This window comes from Theropithecus gelada, chromosome 19 (assembly GCF_003255815.1).
Source record: "Theropithecus gelada isolate Dixy chromosome 19, Tgel_1.0, whole genome shotgun sequence".
Classification (NCBI taxonomy): domain Eukaryota; kingdom Metazoa; phylum Chordata; class Mammalia; order Primates; family Cercopithecidae; genus Theropithecus; species Theropithecus gelada.
This window is the reverse complement of record NC_037687.1, coordinates 305,353-323,902: the sequence shown is the minus strand read 5'-3', so window position 1 is coordinate 323,902 and position 18,550 is coordinate 305,353. Positions and strand designations below refer to the sequence as shown.

The 18,550-nt window shown below is 62.2% G+C and overlaps 2 protein-coding genes across 2 annotated transcripts in view; both read left to right on the top strand.

Annotated features, from left to right (window-relative positions):
• SHC2 (SHC adaptor protein 2) overlaps positions 1-8,426 on the top strand; it is a 39,212-nt gene extending 30,786 nt beyond the window's left edge. The window contains exons 10-13 of the mRNA XM_025366666.1: positions 468-602; positions 2,885-3,195; positions 6,048-6,181; positions 7,727-8,426. Of these exons, the coding sequence (XP_025222451.1) occupies positions 468-602; positions 2,885-3,195; positions 6,048-6,176 (575 nt within the window). The 3' untranslated portion in view covers positions 6,177-6,181; positions 7,727-8,426. The remainder of the gene's footprint in view (positions 1-467; positions 603-2,884; positions 3,196-6,047; positions 6,182-7,726) is intronic.
• A 6,141-nt stretch (positions 8,427-14,567) lies between these two features.
• On the top strand, positions 14,568-18,286 carry C2CD4C (C2 calcium dependent domain containing 4C). The gene is made up of 2 exons (XM_025366672.1): positions 14,568-14,734; positions 15,319-18,286. The coding sequence occupies exons 1-2, from the start codon at positions 14,589-14,591 to the stop codon at positions 16,622-16,624; spliced, it is 1,452 nt and encodes a 483-aa protein (XP_025222457.1). The 5' UTR covers positions 14,568-14,588; the 3' UTR covers positions 16,625-18,286.
• Positions 18,287-18,550: the final 264 nt, after the last annotated feature.

The following is an 18,550-nucleotide window of genomic DNA, read 5'->3' as shown; positions in this document are numbered from 1 at the left end:
AAAAAGAAAGGAAGGAAAATCTCAAAATAGAACCGAGTCAGAACAAGTGACCCACGTGTGCCATGTTGATAGCAGAATTACAGGGAAGCAGAGTCATTGTGATTATTTTTAAACGTGGGGACTGAATATACACACTGGGAAGCTCTGGTCCCTGAGCCGGGGAGGGGCCGCGGCGGGGCTGGGTGGGGCAGCGGCTGCCCTCTCCCTGGGCGTGGATGTCTGGTGCCCACAGCCCCCGCCGCTCGCTGTCCCACTCGTGTCCCTGGTTGGAACCCCACAGGGCTTTACTGCTGCTGTAAGACGCTCCCTGTGATGCCTGCAGACGGGCGGGTTACCATGGGGAGGCCAGAGCAGCGTCTGCCCTGCAGCCAGCAGCACAGGTTGCGGGGGAGGCTCCTGGTGGGACCCTGCCCGGTGTCCAGGGCCTGGCTCCCAGCCGACCCCCTGCCTCTCCTCACACTCCCCAGGTCCGCCAGGGGACGGCTACGTGCAGGCGGACGCCCGGGGCCCCCCGGACCTGGAGGAACACCTCTATGTCAACACGCAGGGTCTGGACGCCCCCGAGCCGGAGGACAGTCCCAAGAAGGATCTGTTTGACATGCGTATGTGGGCAGCCTGGGGGGCGGCCTGTTGTCTGATGGGGGAGGCTCAACCCCACCCCCACCCCCACCCCCACTCCCTAGGGGATCCCTGGTTTGATGGGGGCGGCTCCCTTCTCCCCGTGAGATCTTTCAAGTCGACAGGGGTGGGACGGGAAAGCCCAGTCTGTCTCCTGTCGGAGGCCTTGTCTGATGGGGGTGGCCTGGACTCTGCCTTCAAAGGGGCCAGTCTGACGGGGGAGGCCCATTCCCCTCCAGCGAGTGCGGCCCAGCAGTGTGATGGGTGAGGCCCAGACCCTCCCACAGGACCCCATCTCCTGGGGCCTCCCTGCTGAACTCCCCGTCTCATGGGGAAGGATGCTGGCCCCGCTCTGCGAGAAGCTCCACTCTCGGGGGTGACCCACCTGCCTCTGTCGGAACCCCCAGTCCGAAAGGAGGGGCTTCGTCATGCCTTGAAAGAATGACCAGTGTGGGGGGAGGCTGCGGCCCCCTCTGTGGGACCCTTGGGTCAACAGGGGAAGCCAGACCCTTGCCCCATGGGACTCCTCAGTCTGAGAGAGGAAGCCTCGTCTTTTCTCTGTGGGACTCCTGGCCTCTGCAACTGCCTGGCCCCTGGTCTTCCACGCTGCCTCTGGGTCTCCCTGGTCTGAGGAGGGAGTTTAAGTTTCCTCGTCACGTGACCCCGGGCTCTGAGGATTCTTCCTATGGAAATCCCAGCCTGATGGGGGAGGCACAGCTTCCTGCTTGAAGGAACGCCCAGTCCAATGAGGGAGGCTTAGTCCACGCCTGGACAAAGTGGCTAGTCTGATGGTGAACCCATTCCTTCCTTCCCCATGGGATGACCTAGCCCAAGGGAGCCCTCAGCCCGAGGGAGGAGGCTTGTCCTTCCTTGCCTGAGGTGTCCAGAATTCTCCTGATTTCCTGCAGCCTCGGCTCTGCCCTCCTCGAGCTCGGAGGGGTGTTGGCTCTGAGCTGCCAGATGGGGTCCTTGCCCGAGCTCAGGACGCATGCCAAGCTAGCTGCAAATGTCTTCCTTCCCTCCACCAGCTGACGATGCAGCTTCTCCTTAGCATCACAGTAATGACACCATCTGGCCCCTAGTGGGCACCTGCTAGGTCCCAAGCACTACCCTCCGCCCTCTTCGCTCCTCACGGCCACCCTCAGCTGGGAAAGGAGGGGCTTGGGGCTGTGAGCTTCCTTCTGAGGCAGGCTGTCCCTCAGGGTGACCGGACTGCCAGACAGCCCTGGTTGAGGAAAGGTGTTGAAAAGTCCTGGTGCAGCCTCTGGTTCGCCACGTGCTCCTCCCCGAACCAGTCGCTGGCTGGGAGGGTGAACATGCCGACTGGTCAGGCTCAGAGTTGGAGCTGGTTCAGCCCCAGGGTCAGGGCGGGAGGATCCCAGGACCAGGAGCTGGAGGGAGTGAGGGTCAGGGCGGGAGGATCCCAGGACCAGGAGCTGGAGGGAGTGAGGGTCAGGGTGGGAGGATCCCCAGGACCAGGAGCTGGAGGGGTGCGGGACTGGCCCAGCCACAGGTACACCAGGGAGTGAGGGTCAGGGCGGGGGACTCCCCAGGACCAGGAGCTGGAGGAGTGTGGGGCTGGCCCAGCCACAGGTACACCAGGGAGTGAGGGTCAGGGCAGGAGGACCCCCCAGGACCAGGAGCTGGAGGAATTTGAGGCCGCTCAAGCCACAGGTAGATGCGTCTCCGTCAGGGCTGGGGCCCCAGCGTTGTGGTTTCTGAACCATGCTGCTTTCTGCCTGGGGAAGCCCACACCTGTTTGACAATGAGGGGACTGAGACTCAGAGGAGAGCCTTTGAGTGGCCTGTCGGATGTCGGCCCTGTTGGAAGCCGTTAGAAAACCCAGGGCAGAACATTTTAACACTAGAGGCAGCAGAGGGAAGCCGGTTTTCATCGGTTTTCATCGTGAGTATTTAGGGTACGTTGGAGGCCCTGGCCAATGCGGTAAGACCAGATAAGGAAACAAGAGGCGTGTACTATGGGAAGCAAACCCACCTAACAAGGCAAGAAAAAGCAGTAAGAGTTAACCTCTGAAAGAAAGAGCTGCTGTCATGCTTTGTACAGGCTTACAAAACCCAACCTGGGGGTCCAGGTGGCCGCACGTGAGCCCGCCACACGCACGGGGCTGGGCGGAGCGTGAGTCTGATACACTGGGTGCTCGGTCAGTGCAGGCCGACCAGTTCACGGGGGGCTCCCCGGGGAACCCGTTTCTCCCAGCTCTGGTCCCGGCCCCTGCCTGCCCAGCACTGCTGTCCCCGGCCTGCAGGACCCTTCGAGGATGCCCTGAAGCTGCATGAGTGCTCAGTGGCCGCAGGTATGACAGCAGCCCCCCTTCCCTTGGAGGACCAGTGGCCCAGCCCCCCTACCCGCCGGGCCCCTGTGGCCCCCACGGAGGAACAGCTGCGCCAGGAGCCCTGGTACCACGGCCGGATGAGCCGTCGGGCGGCAGAGAGGATGCTTCGAGCTGATGGGGACTTCCTCGTGCGAGACAGCGTCACCAACCCCGGGCAGTATGTCCTCACTGGCATGCACGCCGGGCAGCCGAAGCACCTGCTGCTGGTGGACCCCGAGGGCGTGGTAAGCTGGGCTCAGGTGGGAGGGTCTCGGGCCCGAGGGTGTGATAAGCTGGGCCCAGGTGGGAGGGTCTGGGGGCATCTGGGGGCTTAGCTGGGCACGGGTGGGAGGGTCTCGGGGCCGAGGGTGTGGTAAGCTGGGCACGGGTGGGAGGGTCTCGGGACATCCGGGGGCTTAGCTGGGCCCAGGTGGGAGGGTCTGGGGGCATCCGGGGGCTTAGCTGGGCCCAGGTGGGAGGGTCTCGGGGCCGAGGGCGTGGTAAGCTGGACACAGGTGGGAGGGTCTCGGGGCCGAGGGTGTGATAAGCTGGGCCCAGGTGGGAGGGTCTGGGGGCATCTGGGGGCTTAGCTGGGCCCAGGTGGGAGGGTCTCGGGGCCGAGGGCGTGGTAAGCTGGACACAGGTGGGAGGGTCTCGGGGCTGAGGGTGTGATAAGCTGGGCCCAGGTGGGAGGGTCTCGGGCCTGAGGGTGTGGCAAAGTGGGCACGGGTGGGAGGGTCTGGGGGCATCTGGGGGCTTAGCTGGGCCCAGGTGGGAGGGTGTTGGGCCCGAGGGCATCCAGGGGCTTAGCTGGGCACAGGTGGGAGGGTCTCGGGCCTGAGGGCGTGGCAAGCTGGGCACGGGTGGGAGGGTCTCGGGGCCGAGGGCGTGGCAAGCTGGGCACGGGTGGGAGGGTCTCGGGCCTGAGGGTGTGATAAGCTGGGCACAGGTGGGAGGGTCTGGGGGCATCCGGGCCCAGGTGGGAGGGTCTCGGGCCCGAGGGCATCCAGGGGCCATCCGTGTTTATGAAGCTTTTCCAGATTGTTGCAGATGTTGCGTTTGACCAGCTACCATAGAATTGCGAAGTATCCTCCAGTGTATTTTTGAGACAGAGTCTGGCTGTGTCACCCAGGCTTGCGTGTAGTGGCAGGATCATGGCTCTCTGCAGCCTCGAACTCCTGGGCTCAGGCGGTCCCCCTGGCTCAGCCTCCTGAGTAGCCGGGACTACAGGTGGGAGCCACCGTCCCCAGCTAAGTCTGTGTAGAGATGGGGCCTTGCTGTGTTGCCCAGGCTGGTCCCGAACTCCTGGCCTCACGTGATCCTCCTGACTTGTTCTCCCAATCGTAATCCCAATCGTACGATTTCATCCATCATAAGATGCCCCCCCCCCATTTATCGTGACTTACGCACCTTACAAACGGTGATGTATTTGAGGGATAAATATGGTATTTTCAGGTTCTAATTTATTTGAGGGTGTACAAAGCACGTCTCAATTTACAAGGAATTTTGGGATCAAGTTGCTGAATTACTTCAATTCTTCCCTCCCTTTTTTTCTCTCTCTTTTTCTTTTTTTTTTTTTTTTTTTGATGGAGTCTCACACTGTTGCCCTGGCTGGAGTGCAGTGGCACAATCTCAGCTCATTGCAACCTCCGCCTCCCGGGTTCAAGCGATTCTCCCGCGTCAGCCTCCTGAGTAGCCGGGATTACAGGCTCCCACCACCACACCTGGCTAATTTTTCGTATTTTTTTAGTAGAGACGGGGTTTCACGACGTTGGCCAGGCTGGTCTCGAACTCCTGACCTCGTGATCCGCCCGCCTCGGCCTCCCAAAGTGCTGGGATTACAGGCGTGAGCCACCGAGCCTGGCCTAATTGCCTCAATTCTAAGAGAGAGACTCTCCCCGCCCCAGTTTTGACGTCTCTGGAGTCTGGATTTTGTTTTAAAACCATCGATTGCATACTTGAACTGCATCATTATTTAACAGCGAGGTTTTTCTCCTCTCTCTCCTGCTGGTACCTGAAATCGTGGTGCATCTTACAGTTGCTCTGGGCCAGTGGGATTTAGTAATCTCCAGCTTCTAAAGCGTTTTAGGGTTTACAAAGCATTTTCCAATTTACAAGGAGTTCTAGGGTTTATGAAGCATTTTGAGCGTCTGAGGGCTACACAGGTTATTTCTCAGGTGAGGAGGTGCTGGAGGGTTCGGAGGCCTCTCAGAGTGCAGGAGTTGTTTTCAGCCGTCCGGCCGAACCCTCAGAGTAGCTCTTGGGCTGGTGCGAGCCCGGTCTCCGCGTGAAGCACACTGTAGGGGGCAGGGGTGGCACTTGTGCACCCCGGCCTGGGACAAAGCTGGAGAGGGGCAGGGCTTGGGCGAGAGGCGCCTATTCTCCCAGTTCCCGAGCCCCCTCCAGACTGTTTCCGGTCCCCCCGCCGCCGCCTAGCCTCTAGCCTGGTGGGTGATGCCTCCGCTCTTTCCCAGGCCAGATTCCCTCTGTTAAATGGATCCCTGGGGTCAGACTGGCAGCCCCTAGACCTGGGGAAGCTTCAGAACGTCTGCCAGTACCTTGTCGAAAGGCAGATTCCCAGCTCCCATTCCCAGTGCCATGGAAGGAGATAATTTTGCCGCAGGCCTAGGAATGTGCATTTGCCCCTGTTCCCCACGTGAAATGTGCACAGGGCCCCCAGCCTCACCCACAAACTCAGAGCAGCCGGGGACACGTCACCCATGATCTCAGAGCAGCCGGGGACATGTCACCTCCCGGGTGCTGCTCGGTCCCAGGCCCCTGCCGGCGCCCGCTGGTGGCCGCCTCCCGGGTGCTGCCGGGTTTGTGGGCACACGGCTCCAATCTCTCATGGGGTCACCCTTCAGCCCCCAACAGGACGCGTGGCCCCAGAACCCTGGCGGTTTCAGAGCCCGTCCCCATGTGTGGTTCTGGAATTCTGAGGCCGATCCTGTGGCTGGCGTCCCGGAATTCCCTGGTCCGGACACTCATCCACGCAGGCACCCTAGGGGCTCCCCGACAGGACCCCAGATCGCCGATCTCCGACTCCACGGGTCCAGGCCGGCTCCCGGGAGCTGATGCCGAGGTCTCTGTCCTGCAGGTGCGGACGAAGGACGTGCTGTTTGAGAGCATCAGCCACCTGATCGACCACCACTTGCAGAACGGGCAGCCCATCGTGGCCGCCGAGAGCGAGCTGCACCTGCGCGGCGTCGTCTCACGGGAGCCCTGAGCCAGGTGTGTGGCTGTCGCCGTGGGCCGCCGGCCTCGTCCCCTTTGCCCGATTCTTTTCTAATTTGAAAACTGAGACCCGGTTCACACTCCGTGCCTTTCCCTCTAGAGGGCACGACTCAGGCGTGTTCAGCATCCAAGCTGTGCAACCAGCTCTGTCGAGTTCCAGAACATTCTATCAGCCCCGAAAGGTGCCCTGTCCCCACCAGCCATCGCTCCCTGTCCCCTCCCCAGCCCCAACCCCCATACATCCGCCTCCTGTCTCTGTGGATGGGCCTGTCCCGGACATTTCCTAGAAATGGGATCACACGGTGTGGCCTTCTGGGTCTGGCGTCTCTCACGGAGCGTGACGTCCTCAAGGTGCCTCGTGCTGTGGCCTGGGTCAGAGCCTGGCTCCTGTTCACGGCTGAGTAATGTCCCACTGTGTGACGGGGCCACATTTTGTTTGTTCGTCCGCTGATGGACGTTTTGGCCACGGTGAGCCTTTGAGTGCAGGTTGTGTGTGGACACGCGTCACTGGCCGTGGTGGGCACGTGCCCCAGAGTGGCCCTGTGCAGCCATGATGGTAACTGTGCAGCTGTGATTGGCTGGGATGGACGTCACCTGGTCTTTATGGACCCCTGCTGCGTGCTGGGCGTCCAGGCCTCCTTCCCGGAGAGGACGGTGGGCTGGGACAGGCAGGGGCTGGGGTGTGAACCCAGGCAGTGAGAAGCCCACACCTCAGGCCGGGCCGCGGAGCCCTGGGCCCCACTTTTGCTGCGGGGCTCGGGGGGACCCGTGGCAGGGCATCCACGGGGGAGGGACAGGCAGGTCTGGGTGAGGTCGGGGCAGGAGAGGGTGCAGCTGTGGGGCTGGAGGGAGTGGAGGCTGAGAGAGCGGCGGGGGAGGAGGGAGGGCCAGCAGGGGGAGGGGGCCGTGGAATTTCCCCAAGGGCCGTGCTTCTGGGCCAGGTCGGGCTGCTCTCCTGTCCCCATGACAACAGTCTCCTTCCTGCCTCCTCTTTCCTGGGTGGCACCTCCCCCACGCGGCCGCGGCCTCCACCCTGCCCCCAGCCAGGCCTCGGGCTGCAGGCAGAGGGGGTTCCGGGTCTGGGAGGGGCTTTGGGGACCGAGAAGGGGCTCCCGTGAGGCACCGGAAACGGCCTGCGGGCTCCTGTGTTCCGTTCGCACCGGTCCCTGCCTGCGTCCTCTCCGAAAGGCGTTGGTGACCCCAGAAATAACCCCGAAGGCGGAATGAGTCCTGCTCAGGAGGCCGCTGGCCTGTCCCAGGAATGTGCTCAACCCCTCGGTTCTGAGACAGGCACCGGGATCGGCATTCTCGCTGGCATGCGAGGAAACCGCAGGGAGGTCAGGGCACTCCCTAGGTCCACGGCAAGGACTCGGGTCACCCGCACGGACACCCCAGCCGTGCGAGCTGAGGAGCTGCGGGCTGGCCCTGAGTGTGGCACTCGTGGAGATGATGGCCAGGCAGACGAGCCGTGTGGCTGACACTGGAGCCTGGGTCTGCAGCCACCGTCTCAGCCCTGACCTCGCCTTCTCTTTCTGCCCGCAGGTGACCGTGCTCAGCCCCGGATCCTGCCTGTCGTGGCCTTGGGGTGCTCAGCCCTCCTCCTGGATCCTGGTCAGGCCGAACCGCCGCTGCCTCTCCTTCCTTCGCATGAGCCTCTGGCACGGTCCTCCCTCCAGCCGGCCCGGGCTGGGCAGAGCCTCCTCCTGCCGGGACCCCTGCCCACCCCCTCCTTTGCCTGGAGTGAGGGTGTTCATACCAAAGACAGAACCATTTCGCCTTTAAAGAAAGTATATCCAGAAGCCGCCGCTGCCTGGGAGCCCTGGCCTGTGGGTCCCCCTCTCGCCCGGCTGGTTCGGTCTCACGCCCGGGAGAGTCAGGGCTCCCAGGACCCTGGGGAGGAGGCGGATCCCGGGCCTGGCTGGGCTTACTTTTCCCACCTGAGGAACTGGGTGCACGGTTGTCTTTGATGGGGGACAGTTAAGGTGCTTTGGGGTTCTCAGGCCAGGACACATGCTGGCGTTGGAAGTGGAGGCAGCCTTGAGGTGACCTGGGATTCTGGGGCAGCCAGGCCGCTCCAAGACAGTGGATACTGTGAGGCCCCGACACTTGGGAGCAGGGGAAGGATGTGGCTGCCCGGCCTGGGCTGTGCCCACCAGCTTCCGCCCAACCCCGCCCTCCCAGCTGTGGATCTAGACCAGATGTTCGGATCAGTTTGTCATTAAACCTGGGAACAGCCACAAGAGCATGAGCCCGCCTGCATATCTGGGGGCCCTTGCGGGGCTGGGGCTGGGGCTGGGACGAGTCACCCAGGTGGAGAGCTGAAGGGGCTCAGAGGGTCCACATGTGGCCTCCCTGAGGGCCTGGACTTGGAGAGAAGGGAGGCGGGGCTACGCGTGTGCCCATACCTGGCAGACTGTGGGGTGACCCTGTGCCCAGCAGCCCCCGCATCTCTCTCGGTTACCTCTATTTTATCCACGATAAAACACACTTCAGCTTCTCCATTAAACACTTCTCTCACCGCCTTGGACACACCCTAGTTTATCACCTGAATGCCAAACCTGTCTTTCAACACAGCCCAGGACATCAGACAAGAGCTGTTTGTTTTCTTCTCCAAGATGCCCCCAGCGTAGCTGTAGATGGCTGGGCTCTTCTGTTGTCCTAGCTTCTCTCCAAGACACCCCGTCAATGCCCCTGCTCTTCCCCGACGCCCAGCGTCATGCTCAAGCACCCCAACTCCATTCCTTAGACCTGCTGTCATATCTGAGCCTCTGACTCCAAGAGACCCCCCCAACTCCTCCTCCCACCAACACAGCATCTTCCCAGGAGAGAGGTTCCCAGCCTGGCCACATCCCTGCAGGCCCACGTCTGTCCCGGCTGAGGATCTCTGGCTGCTTTCTCTGCAGGCGTCAGGCCCTACCCCTGCCCTGGGGGACAGGTCTAGTAAGGGTGTGTGTGGGGAGAAAAAGCCACTCTGGTTTGTCCTTAACTAGGACTGGAACTCTCCAAAGGCAAGCCCAAAAGGGGCTTCGATGACACGTCTCTTATTTCAGAGATGTGGAGACAGAGCCATGCATCCATTCTCCCATCTACATATCAGTAACCCACTCATCTACCATCCATCCATCCATCCATCCATCCATCCATCCATCCATCCATCCATCCATCATATATCATCCATCGATAAATCCATCAGCAACCCATTCATCCATCCCCCATCTACACATCCATCAGTAACCCATTCATCCTCAATCTACACATCTATCAGTAATCCACCCATCCATCCCCCATCTGCACATCCATCAGTAACCCACTCATCCATCCATTCATTCATCATACATCATCCATCTGTAAATCCATCAGTAATCCGTCCATCCATCCATCCATCTACACATCCATCAGTAATCCACTCATCCCCCATCTACACATCCATCAGTAATCCACTCATCCATCCACCATCTACACATCCATCAGTAATCCACCCATCCATCCACCATCTACACATCCATCAGTAATTCACTCATCCATCCAACCATCCATCTACATATCCAACCATCCATCCAGTCACCCATTCATCCCCCCATCTACACCCATCAGTAACCCAGCCATCCATCTATCCGTTCACCCACCTGGTCCCCCATCCATCTGCCTAAGCCTCCATCATTATTCCATCCATCCATTTTCCATATGTCTATCCATTCATCATCCATCCATCCACTTGTCTATCACTCGCTCATCCATCGTCTATTCCTTGTTCATTCCCTTCACTGCTCCATGCATCCACCTACCCACCATCTTTCAGCATGCTTCATTGAGTATTTTTACTCTGCCAGGAGCTCTGGTAGGCAAACAGGATGCAATAGTGATATTGACCAAGACAGATCTGCCCTCATGGAGATAATGGCCAAGTGACATTAATCAGCAAATCAACACTCAACATACAACAACAACTGTGGAATGGGCATGGTGGCTCACGTCTGTAATCCCAGCACTTTGGGAGGCTGAGGCAGGTGGATCACCTGAGGTCAGGAGTTCGAGACCAGCCTGGCCAACATGTCAAAACCCCACATCTACTGGAAATACAAAACTTAGCTGGGCGTGGTGGCGGGCGCCTATAGTCCCAGCTACTCGGGAGGTTGAGGCAGGAGAATCACTTGCATCTGGGAGGCGGAGGTTGTGGTGAGTTGAGATCGCACCACGGCACTCCAGCTTGGAGGATAGAGCAAGACTCCATCTCAAACCAAACAAGCAAACAACTGTGGAAAGGAGTGCGTCCTGGAGCTTAGAAATCCCAGGAAATCCAGGAGGGTATCTCTGTGGGAACAACACAAGGACGGTGATTGGAGGGTGAATAAAGTAGAGCTCTGGGCAGAGGAGACGGCGTGTGCAAAGGCCCTGTGGTGTGTTCAGTCAGCACATTCAGGGAGCAGAAGGGTGGCCAGTGTGGCCGGGTGAGGTCAGAAGCAGGGTGAGGACACGGAGCTTGGGGGAGGCCTGGTGCCAGGAAGAGCTGCCAGGGGTCTTTGAAGCACAGGGGCGATAACATTCCCCATGAGATTTCCCAGCAGGAAGTACACTGTTGGGAACAGGACAGGAATGGAGGGGACGGCAAGGAGGAGGCACTGGACCAGAGGAGTGTTGGGGACTAAGGAGTGTCCGATTCCTGAGATGCATAGGACAGAGAGGGTCTAAATGCCATTCATTCATTCATTCATTCATTCATCGCCCTGGGCCCTGGGCCCGGGTTGCCCATCCACGCCCCGCCTTCGTCTGTCCTCTTCCAAGTCCCTGTGTAAATAGAAACTGGCACCTGCTGGGACATGAGCCAAGAGCGGCATGAACTCTGGGTGCTGAAACTCTCCCCGCTTTACAGATGAGGAGACGGAGGCTTGGAGAGGTGAGGTGACCTCCGAGACCATCCCACCGGGAGGTGGTGAAGCCGGTTTTGGGGGGCCCCCATTTCCCAATCCTGTGCTCTGGGCTGGAAGAGTCTGGGTGCCCAGACGCCTGGCTCCAGCTGGGTCCCCACACCTGTCTCCTACTCCTTCCTACCTTTGTACTTCCAATAATTGGAATAATTAGGTCAATAATCCACTCCTCGGGAGGCTGAGCATGGAGTAGGAGGCGGAACCCTGGGTCACATTCAACCTCTGAATAGTGCGAGCCTGGATGAGTCATTTCCTTCCCCGAGTCGCACTCAATCCCCTGCACGAGGAGACAGGAGGACTTGCCGTGGAGGGGCCAGGATGCCCCGGGTATCAGCTAGTATTAACTGAGCACCCCCCTGCCCGTGGCAGGCCTGGAGGTCAGCCGGTTCCGTGTGCTCCCCGAGGCATCGGGCTACTCCGCTGTGCCTCAGTGTCCCTATCTGGAAACTGGCGGTGATGGCCTCCAGGGCCCCTTGACTGGGCTAACCTGTGATGCACGAAGCAGCCGGGTCCCTCCTGGGAGCTCACAGACAGTCCTGCTCCTGGGATTGCTTTATTATTACGCCGTCCCCTCCCTTTCCTGACGCTCCCAGGATAAGTCTTCAAGCTGCACAGGTACCCAGTGGCCTCCTCAGCATTGGAGCTCGGATTGTAGGCACCCCCTTTTTTTTTAAAACCACCCCCCCATACATCCTCCAAGCCTGTTATCCTGGAGGCCACTGTGGGACAGCCTTGGATTCAGGCCTGGCTCTGGGAAGCCCCAGGTCCCTGCTGGGGCCCCCACCTGTGGGGATGGAGGGCCAAAGTCATCCAGCATGAGGTGCCACGACTCAGGGCCAAGAGGGGCTGGGCGATACCACCTGGGCCCCCTCCTCCAGCTCGAGCTTCCCGGTCTCCGATTCCTGGAGGGCTGCAGCGAGGCTGCTGCAGATGGAGGCAGAAGGTTCTGTTGACCAGGAGAGGCTCCTGTTTACTCACCGATTGCGCAGAGCTGAGCAGCCGGAAGGCCCCGGCCTGCCTGCCCCTGCCCCACCCAGGGTGGGGCCTGCATCTGTCCACAGGGCAGGTGTTAGGACCCATCCCAGGTACTTTTCAGGCCTCTGTTTCCGCAGCCCCCAAATGGGATGGGGTGGGCTTCCGGCCGAGCCAGGCTGTGGTGGGGTCAGAGCTCTGGGGTGCACGGTGAGGTCTGGGCCAGCTCCCCCTGTCTGAGACCCTTTCCTCACCTGCAGAAGCGTCTGAGGAGGATGGTGACTGACACCTGCCTCGCACACTTGGTGGGGCGGCTGTAGGCACATCGTGATCTGTTGAACCCTCCCTCCAAGGCTGTGATGCCCTGGGCTGCCGAAGAGGCGGAGGTCTGGATGCTTGTCCAGCGTCACACAGGGGGAAGTGTTGGCGCCAGGATTCAAGCCCTGATTGACCAGCTCTGGATTTGTGTCCTTAGCACAGAAACAGGCGTAGTGGAAACTCAGTGCCTCATCCCCCAACCCAGCTGGGAGGACAGAGTCTGCCCCCACCTGGGCTGGGCAGGGGTGCTGGAGAGCGAACCCCCAACACTTGGGGCTGGCCTGATGTCAGGAGACCGGTCACTGCCACTTCCTCGGGCCCACGCTGTCCCCTTCCCTCCCCGGGCCCTGCTGTCTTTGTCTGCAATTGAGGAGGGTGACTCTGTGGCTCCTGAGGCCCCTCTCCTAGGGCCTGCCGAAGGAGCACTGTTCCCGGGCCATTGTGGTGATGCTATTTGCCCATTTGTTTGGCAAATGTTTATTGGAGACTTGGCTGGCCTGGGCTTTGAGGACACCACAGGGACAGACCCCCAGGACCCTCCTCCTGGCTTGGGCCCAGCAGGGGTGGTGAACAGACCTCCAGGATCGGGGCCCAGCAGGGGCGGTGGACAGACCCCCAGGACCCTCCTCCCGGCAGCTCGAGAGTGTTCTTCGTGGCCGGAGCTGGGGTTCGGGGGCCCTGCCAGGCTGCGGTGAAGGGGAGAATTTCTCGGTGTCTGCCTCCCTGTCAGACTTCAGGGCTGTGTCGTGGTTGCCCCAGCACAAAGTGGGGGCTCATCACCATTTGCTGGGTGAACAGAAGTGGGGACTCATCAACGCTTGCTGGGTGAACAAAGCTGAGATGGGGTCACAGCTCCCCTGGGTTTCACTTTACTCCTCTGGATGGCAGGACTCTAACCCCTCACTTCAAGGGTACGTGGAGAGTGGGGAGGCCCCAGCCCAGCTCCCTCGCCCTCCTGGACCCCTCTTGTACCACTGTGGCAGCAGCCGCTCCTCCCAGCTTGGGCCACGTCCAGATTTGGGGACATTCCCAGAACGCAGGAGGCTCCTGGACAATCAATAATCCAATAAAGCGCCAGGCGTCCGCCGGCTCCCGGTTGGTCCTGGTGATATGTTATCTTGCTGCTGGCTCCATACACATGGAGGCTGGGAACTGCTCAGGTTGGTTCCAGAAGAGGAAACTGAGGCGGGGAGGGAGGGAAAGAAGGAAGCAGTGAAGGCCGGGACTGGTAGATCATATCAGCAACTGGCAGGAGGGGGGTCGGGGCCTCAGGAAGGGGGACCCTGTGGTCTCAGGAACGGCCAGGAAACCTGGGACCTGGTCTTGCCCCCTCTGGGTTTTTCCATCCGTGAATCACACGGATGTGCCTTTTCCCTTCACCCCGTGCCTCACACTTTCCTGCTGTGTTCCTGATCCAGGCGTCACCATCCCTACAGTTCTGAGCTGCACCTGTGTGCTCTGTGGGCCTCCTGCCCCTGCATCACCAGGGCCCGGGCCACCTCCCTCTGTCCCAGCTGTGTCCCGGGGGGCGGGTCACTGTCCAGCATCAAGCGGGTGCTCAGTAAACGTTTGTCCGTGAAATGAAGGAGCAGCTACCTCCCAGGCTTCTTGGGGGGCTGCTGAGAGGTTGCCCGTTTAGTGAGACCAGCTGTTCCAGCTGCTGGGTCCCTGTTTCTGGAAGGAACCCCCCACACCCCCACCGCTTCCTCATCTACAAATTGGGAATTGCATTAGGACCTGCGTACTGGGTTGTGTGAGAGTCAGAGACCCGCCAGGGAGAAAACGCTCCATCATAAACCCAGCTGCATTTATTACTGTTGCCGTCATTTAATTAGTCGTCGTCGGTCGGGAAAGCTCCTCGCCGGCAGCGAGTAGGGGGTCTGGGGTCCTTTTCAGATGTACGGAGGCAGGGGCTTGGGGTTGGGAGTCCGGCTTCCCGGAATCTGCGGGCGTGAGCGCCAGGAGTGGCCATCAGCCAACCGCGACCACCTGCTGGTCGCCCACCGGCCCCCAGTCAGCCCCCCGGGTCCTGGCGAGGCTCCTCCCTGCCACCGGCCTCCGAGGGCTGCGGGGAGACGGCCCCCCACGCCGTCCCTGGAGGGCGGAGCGAGGCGGGGGCGCGGGCGCCCGTACTAGGAGGAATACGGCGGCGGCGGCGGCGGGGCTGGGCGGTTTCCCGCCGCGGCTGAATGAGTCCGACTGCGCTGCCGCCGCCGCCCGCATCGAGGCTCCGGCCGCGTCCCCCGCGCCAGCCCCGGGAGCCTGCGCGCCGAGACCCCTGCGTGTCTGCGAACAGCCCTCCAGCCTCGGGCCGTCACCCCGAGACCCCGGGCAGGTGAGTCCCGCGACCCCGCCCGGCCTGCGGGCACGGCCCGGACCCCACCCCCACCCCAGGCTGAGTCGCGGGGGGGGAGACACGGGGAGTCACTCGCTGCGCTCTCGGCCCCAGACCCGCGGCCCCGCCCTCCCCCCCCCGAACGCCTGGCCCTGCGGTCCGGGGAGAAGCCACAGGTGGGAGGGAGCGGGGGGGGCGGAGCTGGGACACCCCGGGGGCCACCCACATCCGCGTCTTCCCTGAGGACTGAGCGCGGAACCCCTTAAAACCCGCGCTGAGAGGCTGCAAACCGGAGCAGGGGCGGGAGGGGGGCCGGTCTCCTCTGGGAGCGCCCCAGAGTCAGCGCGGCCCCCACCTCCCCGGACTTGGGTGCTTGGGAGTTAAGCGGGACCCCTCCGGAAAAGGGAGGGGGGACCCGCCTCACTCCTGTCTTGGGCCGCAGCGCCCGGGGGGGACGCCCCCAGAGGACCCCTGCACCCCCACCCCACCCACAGGGCCCGGCCAGGTGGCCCCACGGGGAACAGGTGCCCAGGGCCCTCTGCCAGCCGCCCCCCGCTGCTCCTGACCCCTGCTTCTCTTCCCAGACGCTGCAGCCCGTGTCCTGGCCTCTTGCCTGCCGCCCCCATGAGAAAAACCAACATGTGGTTCTTGGAGCGGCTTCGGGGGTCTGGGGAGAACGGAGCTGCCCGGGGCGCGGGGAGTGAGGCCGGGGACAAGGCCTCCAAGGGGCCCCTATACAGCAATGTGCTGACGCCCGACAAGATCCCCGACTTTTTCATCCCCCCCAAGCTGCCCTCGGGCCCCGTGGAGGGCGAGGGACAGGCCGCGCTGGGCCCGTCCACGTCGGAACAGAACCTGGCCTCCGCGGCCCCCCGCCAGACCCCACGGAGCCCCCGGCTGCCTGCCAAGCTGGCAGCAGAGAGCAAGAGCCTGCTGAAGGCAGCCACCCGGCACGTGATCCAGATCGAGAGTGCTGAGGAGTGGCCGCCCGAGGAGGCCACTGGCACCGACCCCCAGGCCCAGGGCGCCATGTCCCTGCCCTCCGTGCCCAAGGCCCAGACGTCCTACGGCTTCACCACGCTGGCCGAGAGCCCCCACACTAGACGCAAGGAGTCTCTGTTCCACAGTGAGCACGGGGCCCTGGCCCAGGTGGGCTCCCTGGGTGCCGGGCGCCGCCGGGCAGCTGCCAAGGCCAACGGGGGTGATGGGGGCCCCAGGGAGGCTGGCGGGGCCCTCATGAGCCCCGGCCGCTACTTCAGTGGCGGGGAGAGCGACACGGGGTCCTCGGCCGAGTCCTCTCCCTTCGGGTCCCCTCTGCTCTCCCGCTCGGTGTCACTGCTCAAAGGCTTCGCCCAGGACAGCCAGGCCAAGGTGAGCCAGCTCCGGCACTCGGTGGGCCGCCACGGCTCCCTGTCGGCTGAGGACAGCACTCCAGACGCCAGCCCCGGGAGCCGGCGCCGCCTGACCCGCCGGGCACCCCCGGAACCTGGCCCCGAGCCGGGCCAGGCGCGTGGAGAGCACACGGTCCACGTGGGCCCTCGGGGCAGCGTGCGGCTGCTGGCGGAGTACGAGGCAGGCCAGGCCCGCCTGCGGGTACGCCTGCTGGCCGCCGAGGGCCTCTACGACCGCCTGTACGATGCCCGCAGCATCAACTGCTGCGTGGGCCTGTGCCTGGTGCCCGGCAAGCTGCAGAAGCAGCGAAGCACCATCATCAAGAACAGCCGCCACCCGGTCTTCAACGAGGATTTCTTCTTCGATGGCCTGGGGCCGGCCAGCGTCCGGAAGCTGGCCCTCAGGATCAAGGTGGTGAACAAGGGCAGCAGCCTCAAGCGGGACACGCTGCTCGGGGAGAAGGAGCTGCCCCTGACCTCCCTGCTCCCCTTCCTGTAAAGCGGGGACCTGCTCGCTGCCCGCTCGGGTGCAGAGGGCAGACCCCCGTCTCTCCTCCACACCGGGTCCTGGCGGGCAGGTCCGCTGGCTTGGGCTGGGGCTGGGCGGGGAGGGGCTCACACTCAGGCTGGGCTGGGCCCTGATGCTGCAGCTGACGTGGGTCACCCGATGCTGACTGGGGTATTATTTTTCATGAATTAATTTCTTTGGAGGAGGAGGAGGAGGAGAGGGGGCCTCAGGGGAAGAGAAAGGGCCACTTCGTGAGGCCCCTCCACATTGCCTCGCCCCTTTCACGCAGAGTTCTAGCAGGAGGTTCTCAGGGGTCCAGGAATCCGTGCAAGTGACAAGGCAGGGCCGTGGACGGGGAGGTCACAAGTCCCGGAGCCCACAGTCTCCTTCACCGCACGCGTGTCTTCCTCCCCCGCAGCCTGCCGCCATCCAGTTCCCACCCTGCAGAGAGCAGGGCCCCATGGCAACACCAGGCCCAGGTCCAGGCCCAGACTCTGCCCGAGACGCTCCCTCCAGGGACCAGGCTGTCTCTGGGAGACCCCAGCTTCCCAGGTTCCGGTGGTGAGCGGGACCGGGCCAGGGTGCCTTGCCTTGCCGAGGGTGGGCGCGGAGGGAGCAGCTGCTGCCACAGTCAGAGCAGAGGAGGTCTTGCCAGAGGTCCGCTGGGAGGAAACGACTCTCCTGTCCTACGTTCCTCCGACACAGCTGACACTTGCTTTTTGGGTGCAGGCCTGTCTGGCCATTTCCGCTGTGGCGCTCGAGGGTCTTGCTCAGCGATGCCCAGAGAGCAGCCCTGTGGCCCATCCCTCCGCGCTGGGGGCTGCCACCCGTCGCCCTTTTGTCCAGCGTCTGCAGCTGGGAGCGACACGCGGTGACTGACGGCCGTGGCTTTGACGCCGTGTGTAAATAGGCTGTGGCTACGGCGGGTGGGTCAGAGCCCAGGAGGCAGCTGGGGGGACCCGGCTGTGGCCTTTCATGCTGCTCGGTGGCCGCAAGGCTTCCATTGTGTGGTTATGTGGGTCCTTGAATGATTTTGGGGGGTGGTTTCCAGCTCAGAATGATGCAGAAAAGACTCAAAGCAGGGGCCAGGCCAGGGCAGTGCCTGTGCCTCTCCTGGCTGCTGGTGGGCACGGGGAACCAGGGCACATCTGTGGCATCCGGGGGCGCATCTGTGGCATCCCAGGACGTCCCTCATCAGCCCGTTTGCTGCACGTTGTTCCTCTTGACCAGGGAAGGGTGGAGGAGCTGCTTCCCAGGACTGGAGGAGCACCCGGGCCCCTGCTGCACGTTCGGTGGGACACACCTGTGAGCCCTCTAGAGAGAGAGAGACAGTGCAGGGCCCTTGGGGCTGGGCCCCTTCTGAGCCTGGTGTTGCAGGCGCTCTGCTCTCTCTGGAAGCTGGGGCACCCAGGGCGGGGGCTCCTCAGGCCGGGGAGGCGGGGAGGGTGCCCTGCATGGAGAGAGACGCTCCCCGCCATCTCTGATGCTCACCCCTCCCAGGCCCTGTTCTCTCTGGGGTCCCCCGTTTAACAGCCCCTGCACTGTTTGATATCTTAGTGTCTGAGGTTGACTGTGGGTAAATCTGTAAGACACTCGCCAAGTGTGTTTGTTTATAAAAGCTGTTTATAGTGCAATAAAGGTGTTTCGGGAATACGGGGGTGGAGGTTGGCTTGCCTGGCTGTTTAATAACGAGAGAGCTCTGCCGTGAACTCCAGGGAGGCGGTGGAGAGGGTTCCAGATCAGTGAGGTCCTTTCCACCGACGTTCAGAATGCCCTCCACATTCTCCTGCCCCGGGCGGAGGCAGGCAGGGGGCAGGAGCCCAGTCCCTGATGAACCACCGCTCCCTTGGAGCAGCAGGTCTGGGTGCCGCTCCACGATTCCAGCTCTGTGACGGCACCCATGTGAGGAAACAGGAC